Source organism: Hippocampus zosterae, chromosome 17, assembly GCF_025434085.1.
Source record: "Hippocampus zosterae strain Florida chromosome 17, ASM2543408v3, whole genome shotgun sequence".
Lineage (NCBI taxonomy): Eukaryota > Metazoa > Chordata > Actinopteri > Syngnathiformes > Syngnathidae > Hippocampus > Hippocampus zosterae.
Genome location: NC_067467.1, coordinates 6,245,354 through 6,255,828, shown reverse-complemented (window position 1 = coordinate 6,255,828; position 10,475 = coordinate 6,245,354). Strand labels below are relative to the sequence as shown.

The 10,475-nt window shown below is 44.5% G+C and overlaps 2 protein-coding genes across 8 annotated transcripts in view; one reads left to right on the top strand and one right to left on the bottom strand.

Annotated features, from left to right (window-relative positions):
* Positions 1-252: 252 nt before the first annotated feature.
* Positions 253-9,040, bottom strand: shisa9b (shisa family member 9b). 3 transcript variants are annotated; one of them, XM_052048341.1, is made up of 4 exons: positions 8,325-9,040; positions 7,244-7,350; positions 4,112-4,252; positions 253-2,401 (listed from the first exon to the last, which is right to left on the bottom strand). In XM_052048341.1, the coding sequence occupies exons 1-4, from the start codon at positions 8,732-8,734 to the stop codon at positions 2,028-2,030; spliced, it is 1,032 nt and encodes a 343-aa protein (XP_051904301.1). In that variant the 5' UTR covers positions 8,735-9,040; the 3' UTR covers positions 253-2,027. The 3 variants fall into 3 exon arrangements, with proteins under 3 accessions (XP_051904301.1, XP_051904299.1, XP_051904300.1); XM_052048339.1 differs by having other exon boundaries at positions 8,223-9,039; XM_052048340.1 differs by having other exon boundaries at positions 253-2,398; positions 8,223-9,039.
* The window catches only part of mrtfbb (myocardin related transcription factor Bb), a 31,918-nt gene continuing 22,953 nt past the window's right edge, over positions 1,511-10,475 (top strand). For all 5 annotated transcript variants that reach the window (XM_052048318.1, XM_052048317.1, XM_052048315.1 and 2 more), the window contains exons 1-2: positions 1,511-1,647; positions 3,216-3,305. The gene's annotated coding sequence lies outside the window, so the exon portion shown is untranslated. The remainder of the gene's footprint in view (positions 1,648-3,215; positions 3,306-10,475) is intronic.

Sequence of the window (10,475 nt, the reverse complement as noted above, 5' to 3'; positions counted from 1 at the left end):
ACACTGGTGTGAAACTTGAGGCCCGGGGGCCAGATCTGACCGCTCATATCATTTTGTGTGGCCCACGAGAGCGAATAAATCATGTCAACTTTTCCATGGTTTTACAAAATTCACAGTCATAATGGTCCTCTCAGGGAAAGCGTAACTACAATGTGGCCCGCGACAAAAATGAGTTTGACACCTGTGGTCTCGAACAATCGAAAAAAGAACAACATTGTAATCGGCTTCAAGACACTGCACAGACACATGGCAGTCTGCTATTAAAAATATATATTTTAATAGCAAAATGAACAAAAGCGTGACATTTTTGTACTGCTGCAACACAGTGAAACACAAACTCACAATATCAAACAATGTGGGGGTGGGGTGGGGGGGGGGTAGATTAAAAATACTTTCCCTGTTTTTGCAATCCACTGTAATTTCCCAAAATTTGAACTGTCTTTCCGTTTTATGTGCTGCTGGCATATTTGGTCCTTGTTATTCTAAATTCGTCAACTCCCCACCTGTTAAATTATTGAATTTATGACACCCTTTGAATTAAAATGATTTCAAATAGTCCTCCAAACTGACGTTTTGCTCAATAACTGACCTCAAAAGCTTGTTTTGGTCATTTCCCCAGTACATACCATCAAAAATTAACCGGTCACTAAAATAATAGCCGTATTAAAAGGCATTTTCCTTATTATTGGAGAATGTGTGATATCAATCTTTGCACTGCAAAAAAAAAGTACTCATTAGAGCAACCGGTTACAAATAGAGTGCATGGAATAGGTATATATGTACATTTCTGAAAAACAGCAAAAAGTTTGACGATGTAGTTCTTCATAAAAACAGCAATCTTTTTGTCCGAGTAAAAAGGTATAGCATAACACGGCGTGCTCACAACATTCAATAGCATTGACTGGTTGAAAGTAAAAACATGACCCGAGCTTTGAATCAAGAGAACACACTGAATTTGGATCATTTTACTCGTGTAAATGACACAAAATTTTGTGTCACTTGGAGAACATATAGATGCTTATTTGTGACGCAATATACATAACAGTCTGTGTCATTTTTGTTTTTGCTCTTGGAATTTATGAATCTACATTTCAGTGGTGCCAAGAGAGTTATTAGTCAAAAATCTGTTTTTTTGTTTTGTTTGTTTTGTTTTTTCGCTTTGACTTTCCGCCAAAAATGTGAGGTACGAGCACTGCATGGTGGCGGTCAACTCAATGTACTTTATAACTAGGTGGAAAGCTTCAACCTTTACGTCAGGAAAGTCCATATGCCTTTAGTCTAACAGTGCCAAGAGCATCAGTGTCGTGGTTTTATCACTCTTTCAGCAACAGATATTTGAAGACAAGCAGTGGAGCAAAACATGTAGAAAGATAATATAACAATACTTACAAGTGTCTAATGTGTTATTTATCCTCTGCAAAGAACGGCTAATCTTACTGAAATTTACTGAGGATTGATCGTCTCCATGTATCTCCGGATGTCACCAACAGCAGAAAACTACTGCCAGGCGGCCAAGGCATGCGCACCACGAGGAGCAGCACAATGTCCGTTGAATTGAAAAACGAATCATGTGGCAAAAACTCTTGAGGATGGGCGATTCCGTGAAGTGGACGTTGACGACTTTGAAGCCCAGCACGGAGATGCTTGGTAAGTGTGACCTGTCCACAATTTGCATACCGCTTCTAATCCGTGAGCTCTGCGTCGTTTAAAAGCTCTTTAAAAAGAATGCGGTTTTGAGGATCACCAAATGATTTGCTCAGATCACGATTTGGATCCTAAAACGATAAATTGTTCAGCCCTAATCTCAGGGCATCACTGTAGTTTGGCCTAGGTGGTGGTCTATGTTGGCGTGGGAGGGTATTTTATTTATCTCGCATTTGTGATTTGATGTTATTGTTGGATAACACTCATTTGAATTCAAACCTTTGTCGTGAACACTGTCCATGCCGTCCACACAGCTGTGTGTTGTTGAACAGTCCACAGTCGTATTTTACACAAGCACTTCCAGCACTTGACGTTTCTTCACTTCATACTGTCACTTCCGTCTTGCTGTTGGTGACCAAATAGGGCTGCGGGGGCAGGAAGCGAACGTTCTGAAGTTCCCTCCCCGTGACGCAGAAATTGGTCGGGTCGTAGCACTGCCTCAGGCCCAGCACGTCTTTGCTCTCCCAAGGTCTCGGCGTGGCCGGGCTGGAAAAAGAGCCAAAGGACAGCGACTGGGAGCTGTGGCTTCGCGGGTTCTTGTGCTTGCGTACGCTCTGCATGCTTGACATCTGTCTGGGCGGGCTGTACGGGTTGCTGGGCTCCGCATCCACATGCTCCATTGGAAGGCTGCCCTTCGTTGTTATTCCGCTCAGCACTTGGCGGCGGTTGGTGTAGAAGCCGTCGTTAGCTTTTTCTGCTGACAGAGAGAGAAAAGTGAGACAGATGAATTCAAGTGGTTCTCAAAAGCTCCGGTCCAGAGAGGTGGTGGGTGATGGAGTTCTGTGCCTGTGGCGGCGACGTAACTGAACCAGGACAAAAGTTTTAACCCGTTCAAGTCGATCACAAACCTATGCTCGCGCGCTCAAGTTAATATTACAGTAAATACAATCCCGTATTTTTCGTACTATAAGGCGCACCCAAAAGCATTCATTGTTCTCAAAAACCGACAGTGCGCCTTATAATCCGATGCGCCTTATATATGGATGAATATTCTGATTTCATGGATGGAGCATTTTAGCGGAATTTAACTAAAGCCACACCGTATTATACTTCCTTTAGTGTAGCTCCATCTATTGGATGCAAAATGCAACCTCAGTCACTATTGTAGCTTCTAATCTATGCGCTTTATAATGCCCAATATATGAAAACCGTTTAAAAATAGGCCATTGATTGAAGGTGCGCCTTATACTCCGAAGCGCCTTATAATGCGGAAAATACGGTATATGTATGAAAAACACCTCTGTGCCATACACAATTAGTCTGGTGACATGTGCGTTTACCTTCTTTGTCACTTAGATAAAAATGTAAGAAAATCAACTCTGATTTTCTGTGAGACAAATCAAGTTGAGGGACCGAGATTTGCATGCGGCAGATGATAACCGCCTGTCGATGTGCGTCTATGCGGCTTCGCTCCAAGGAGAAACAGGCAGACACTTTTTAGAAAGCAACCATCAGGTTCAACTGTCTCCTTGCGTGCACGTTTGTGTAAAATTGTATCATTATTCCCGTAGTGCGCAGGATGTCAACAATAAAGACCGAGAACCCATCAGACCCCCGAAAGTCAGCTGCCGTGTGGCTTTATGACGCCATTAACGATTCGGGTGAGTACACAATTCATTCTTAACACTATTTTTAACAGGAAATGGATTCCTTCGGGTGTCATTATTTCCTTTTGTTTCAAAAGCCATAATTGTTTTGGATTTTATTCGAGGTTCCGCTGTGCATCCTTAACAACAACAACTACGTCTGCACGTTGTCCAGGTGTCGGGCTTGGCACTGTACTTGGGTGGCTGTGTTGCATCCACTCGCCACGAGTCATTTGCGGTTTGGGTTCTCTTGATTGCCTCCTGTCCTCGAGCTCATTAGCTAAGATCTGCTCTATTTTTGAGCACCCCTAATTATCTGTTTGCTTGACGCGCACTTCCGCAGAGTCGGAGGAGCTTCAGCTGCGTAGTCCAAAACGCTCCCCCCAGAGAAAGAGCGTTCACAAAGGCATGCTGTTGCGCTTCAGGATGTGGATCGATATTGACGTCTGCTTTCCGACCTGTTTTTTAACATCCTTTTTTTTTTTTTTTGCGCCACCTGGGAAAGCGCTTGTATTTTCAGTTCGCTTGAAGGTTTTGCCGGCTCTCTCACGTCGAGACAATTGCGTCTTCTCCGACTTATGCCGGATCAGTTCCAAAATGGTCACTTGAGACGATCAACAAACACATCCTATAAATACCCTCTCCTTCCTCTCCCTCCGGACCTTGACGGCCTATTAGTGTCGAAATGTGACCGAAGGAAGGTTTCTAGATATTCGGAGCCCTTAACTCATTCAGTACCAGCCAATTCTAGACCAAGCCTGAAAAGACGTTTAAAAATGCCTTTGGGAGTGAATACATTCAAGTTTTGTTTGCATTCTTACCGACAGCCTTTAGGGTGGCGTACTTGTTGAGGTCCTTGACCAACGTCTGCGGCTCGTAGGGGCTGCTGATCGAATCCAACAGTGCATATGGCTCGGTGAGCAGAGGCGAGGCAGGCGTGGCGTTGTTCATCTGGGGGCTGTCTGAAAAAGTGAACATTGGGATGGGCAAAATAGTAGCAACTGCAGATAAGCATATCGCCATCGACTGACCCTGCACAGCAACCTTGTGGCCGGAAAAGAAGAAGAAGAAGAAAGAGTCGTAGAGGAAGACATAGAAGAAAGTTCGGCTACTTCTTAACTATTGTGTAAGCTTTTCCTAATCATTTATATTGCGATGAAGACATCGGGCTCAGGAATGTTTAAGAGCTGGGTATAGTTTGTGCGCTATACAGCGACGGGCCCTTTCGCGGGTGCAGCTGGAGTGTTGTGGCTGCTTTCCCAATCCTACGCACGGCTTCTGGGTAATTAATGGCTGTGCAGCCAATGGACTGTCCCCCCCTCTGTCGTGGCCTGGCATGACGGCGCCAACAGATGTTTAGAAAGTCGCGGGAAACTAAATCCTGTTTGCTAATATGCATGTCTGTATATCAGTACGTTTGATACGAATGTGTTTTTTTAAAAAAAAACAGTTTTCAAAATAAGCGCTAAATTCAGATGTGAGATGATCAATCATGATTTGATAAACCGTCCGTTGTCATCGACTCATGAGCAGAATCAATCAAGGCTGCATCGCGACTTTTTTCAAGATTAAGATCCAATCCCATTGTTCGAGATTGAGCAATTTGAGTCGGCCGTTCGTTGCTGTAGGATTCCTGTGGAAAAACAGATCATTAATCCAGAATGAGGTTAATGAGGCTCTTATTCCCCACTGGTCAGCATGAGACTGTGCTAATTAATGCGGAAAGATCTCTCATCGCCGACACCGTCTCGCCTTATGATGCAGACGATGGGTGTGATGACCGGATGGATGTGTTGACTTCAACACATCTAAGATCTCCAAAACAAGGAGGATTCAGACCGCACCTTCCCAAACAAAATACAAATCCCATGATCGTTTACAATCACCGAAGCTTCACTTCCAGTTTTTCCTTACCACTGACCAATCACACCAGTGAGACCAGAATGAATGAATGAATGAATGGATCTTTATTGTCATCGCACATGCACAAAAGTACACAACAACAACATTGACTTCAACAGGTAATGGAAAAAAAACTCAGCACATATAGCGACATTACAAAAAAAGACATGTACACATTCATAACAGACCTCAAGACACATGTGGGAGACGGTGGTTGTTGGGGTGGTGACCAAACCAGTCACTGCACCGTCGCGGGCTGAACCAACTTTGCTTTGTCAGGCAAATCCTTTCCACTTGTTGACCTGCTTTACTTTCATACAATTAAAGCCTAAGTGGGCCAAAGTCATTTTCTTTATTCTGCTGCCATGCGCATGACCCGACTTCACACTTGTCTTCTAAAACTTTGATCACATACCGATTTTAAACACCCGTTTTAGATTTGAGCCACACACTGCACATGACAAAAGGAAAAAATGGGCAAGCGCACACCACACGCAACGATTTCTTCACTGATAATTGTGAGTCTCTATTGTGGACCTGAAGTCTGATTAAATTCCTTGACGGCCAGGATTTCATTCGCGATCATTAACTTAATCGACCTGACAAAGCTGAACATAGCGTGCCGAAAAATGTATTCTTTTTGCGTCGAAGCAACTGCCAATGGATGAATAAATGAACGACAAGGGCTTTGGTAAACATGTGACACATGTTTTTCTATTCCCAGAATGCTGAACTGCACGTCTAGTTGTTTGTCTTTTAACGCGTTGACAGAGTACTGTCAGAGTTGTGGCTCTCATGTCAAAAAGTAGGCCGCTGTTGCCTCGTGAGGTTCGAGACGCTTGTTGTCGCTGATAGACGCGTCCGTGGGACTCGTAAAATGTTTGACACAAGTATTTTTTTTGTTTTCTCAGGTGAGTTAGAGTTACAAGGATCCAACTATTTTCGGGCAACGTCATCTGAGGCCCGTTAAGTGTCACGCTAACAGATATGGAGGCTAAGCTACAAACTGGCTGCAACCACAATTGCATCTGCTAATCGCGCCTTATAGTCCTGATGACAAAACTCCTTTCAGTTCTGAATTGTTGCACGTCTGAGTCATTTTAGCGCACTGTGACAATTTTTCGTGGTTTACACACGACCATACACCAGATGGGCATTAAATTGCCACACATTCAGGACAACGTAAATCGAGAAAAAAACGGATTTTTATTGCGTCAGCTAACTTCCCCGACACGATTGATTGCTGCTTTTATCCGATGGCTGCTGGCGAGTTAATAGCGATTAAACTGCTAATATTTATGCGGGCAGGCTGTGCGAACTCTGCTTGCATTTTTGCTACTTGTTCAAATAATTTAACAGGTTTCTGCACAACTGTCGCTTAGCACGGCTGCAGTGGAAACAAACCTGACAGATCCATGAGACAAAAATATCGCCTCACCCCCCAAACTCACCAAGACTGTCGTCATGGGAACAACTGCTGTTGTCAGCGTAATTAAGCTGCACTGCTCACTTTCAACAAAATGTGAACTGCGGTAAACAGGTACTGAAAATCAGAACTGATTTCTCGCCTCTCCACTTCCTGATCAAAGCCAACAAAGTCCTAATTATCAACTGTCACTTATTTTATCCAAGGCAATTATTTTGTGGTGGGCGGTGTGCTCAGTCATCTTCACTCCCTGATCTGCTCAGAAAATAGTCCACGCTAACAACTGCAAAGGTTAAAGGTCTCGATATCATAAATTCTTATGTGTGGTCAGTGACAAGTTCGGCCTTGGCCGAACGTGATGTGAAACGGAATTCCACTGACTACTCTACATCTGACTGTTACGTCGTCTCTTTCTTCTTCTTTGTATTTTCGGCAATCTAGATGCTGCCTCTCATAGGTCAGTCTTAGTACTGCAACAGACATTGGGTTTGAGGGAATACATTGGGAGTTATGGTTTGTTTTTTTTTATGGGATGGTGGAACCCCACACATATTGCTGCATTTTTTTAAAAAATAATGTGTGTGTCAGGAAGAAGATGAATAAGTGCGTTGCTCCTGACACTTACGTAGACTGTTTATTGCGACTCTTGTCTGCATGTTCTCATAGTGCAGGCCCAGGCTTATCTCGTCCGGATGTTCTGAAGCGGGATGACGGGTCACATGCGCCAAAGCTCTGCAAAGACAAATACTGTACGTGTAATACAAATATCCAAACAGATTCGAAAGGATGCAAACGGAAATATGAAATGCTGTAGTTTTTAAATTTTTGTGTACCGTCCTAATGTCATCTGGCCTTTTTCCTGGAATTGACTTTGCTTTTGCGATTGGTTTTGGTGAATCAACAGTTGGGGCTGTAGCGCCACCTGTTGCTTTGGCATGTACTTTACAGTCTGGGAATGCATTTTCATGTTGGCGAAAAGTATTTCTTATGGTGGTGGAGATTGTGACCGGGAGAGTTGTAGTAGAGTCATGTGATGGTTAAATCCTGCATTGTCAGGGAGTTTTCTTTGTGTGTCAAATTGAGTTAACGTGAAAATAAAGTGGATATACAAAGTCACGTCTACTAAGTGCACAGGTTTGGCAAAATATTTGGAGCAAATTAAGTGAGGATTTTTAAAATTTCATTGATGAAATCATGTACAACATGTGCCTTTCTAGTTGACTCTGAGAAGTATTTGTTTTCAAACCTTTTTTTTAGGTGCAAATTTGAAGTCATAAGTCCCCAATACAGTTGAATTGAATTACTTCAAACTGTCCTATTAAAGTGGCTTCCAGTTTTAGTAAATATGCTCATGAGGAATTAATCCACTACCTTATTTTTGCTCAACGTGCGACTAAGCTCCTGAAATTGAATTATGATAATATGAGGATAGCAAAGTACTGCATAATTTTAGATGTTACAAAATGAAGATACATTAATTGGCTTAGATGAGTTGGGTTTAGAGCGGTATCTGTTGCTTTGGCATGCAGTTGACAGCCTGTGAATGCATTTTTGGAGAGGTTTGATGGAATCGCTCTAGAAATAAGCTGGATATCAAGTCATACTGTGGCATGTTTTCTTGGTTTGGCCGCTGCGTCTTCTCCAGCCCCAGCTTGGTGAAGATGCCAATCAGTGCCATGATGGCCACCAGCCCGCAGATGACATACACGATCATGTTGGTCTTGTCCTTGGCGGAGTCCTGCGCCACATCCACCTTCGACGGCGGTCTGCCGGTCATCATCCACGGCGGCGTGTCGTAGTTCTTACAGGTGGTCTGGTCCAGCCGGGAGCTGCGGAAGGCACAGCAGAACCGGAAGCCGCACGTGCCGCAACAGTACAGGTAGTTACCCGTCTGACACACAAAGGGCGGGTCCCACTGGCCCATCACGTCGTAGTAGCCGCGGCATTTGTCCTCCGTGTGCGGGCTCTCCGTGGCGCCGCTCGTCACGGACTCCGCCGACTCGTTGTATCCGCTCACCAGCACCAAGTCATCCGCCGGGCGCTCCCCCTGGCAGTCCGCGTGGCGCACGGCCACTTTGGCGAGGACGTAAGCGAGCAGCAGCTCGGCGCCGCGCATCTTCGCTCACTTTAGTTTGTTTTGTTCCCCTCCACGCACGTGGACGCGTTCACATCCTCCGCCTGGAGAGACGTGCGTAAAAGTGGTCTGGATGCAACTTGCCATGCGCCAATCCAAAACACAGTGCGTGCATTGGTACTCCTCGATGCAATGCAGTCTTATTAGTTCTGGCTCGGTTGTGACGAAGCAGGAATGGAGAAGGAGCGGTGATTTTCTCTTACTTTGGTTGCACTGGAGGTCGTCAGCCTCCTTCGGGCTGCTTTTCTCCAGTACCGAGTGGCAGCAGACAATACAAGTTGGGTGAGGGAAGATGCACAGGAGAGAGGTGGAGCCTGTGTGTGTGTGTGTGTGTGTGTGTGTGTGTGTGTGTGTGTGTGTGTGTGTGTGTGTGTGTGTGTGTGTGTGTGTGTGTGTGTGTGTGTGTGTGTGTGTGTGTGTGTGTGTGTGTGTGTGCGTGAGTGCGTGCGTGCGTGCGTGCGTGCGTGCGTGCGTGCGTGCGTGCGTGCGTGCGTGCGTGCGTGCGTGCGTGCGTGCGTGCGTGCGTGCGTGCGTGCGTGCGTGCGTGCGTGCGTGCGTGCGTGCGCGTGTGTGTGTGTGTGAGAGAGAGCGATGGAGAGAGAGATTTTTAACAAAATGCAAACAAAAACGTTTCCTTGATTAACTCATTCACTCCCAAAGACGTTTTTAAACGTTTTTTCAGACCGGGTCCAGAATTAGCTGCTATTGAATGAGTTAAAAGCAAAATTGTAGATGGAGCTCCCCATCCATTTTCCACCGCTTATCCGGGGTCGCTTTCTGTTGTGCAATTATTTTAGATCTTCCTCTTGAAGTTGATGTTTGTTTTCAGCAGAATGGTAGCCTAGTGGTGAGCACCCATGCCTCACAGTTGAGAGCTCACACGTTTGAATCTCGTTTCCCTCTTTTTTATGTTCGTCCATTAGTTGCTATTCTCTGCATCTTCTTATTTGTCCCGAAGCACCAACATGAGTGTGAATGTCTGCTTGTCGTAGTGCCATGTGATTGACTGACGGTCAGGCTTCAATGTCCCCCACTTCTTGTCCAGCGACGCTAGAATTTTATTGTCCTTTAAAAATGCACCAGGGGTTTGATTGTCCCGTTCGTACTTGTTAATTTTACGTTCAAGGCGTGACATACTTACCAAATGGATCTCTGGATGGAACAGATAAACAAATTCATTGTCAATGTCAAAGAATGATTGAAGATTATTTTGAGTAAAGTTGGAGAACTAATTAAAAAATGATCTAAGTTACATCTCAGAGTACATTTTCGATATATCTTCTTTAACTTTGCCTTCAACCTGCAGATGCCCTGATCCAAAAAGTAATTGTTATTTTCATTCTGTAACATTGACCATTTCAGAGCTCGGTCGAGGGAAAGTGCGCAGTGGAACGTCAGCGAGCAAACTACAACCATCTCAGATTGTTGTTTACCGTTCCTGCCATTGAATCGACATCGTGTCACGTCTCACAACGGTGCCAGTGTGATCTTTCAGAACAAAGGCGGCTGACACTCACGCTTCTGCTAAAAAAGAAAGCAAGAAGAAAAAAAAAAACGAATCAGCAGTTTATTTTTAGAGGAAGTTTTTTTTCTGATTGGAGAAAGGATGCTTGCCATCTGCCACTTGAGAAATCTCTTTTTTTTTTGCATTATTTGATGTTGAATCATCTTCGCGGTGGGAGGCTACTTTTATTTACAATTGGCCACCGGGGGACTTTTGGCT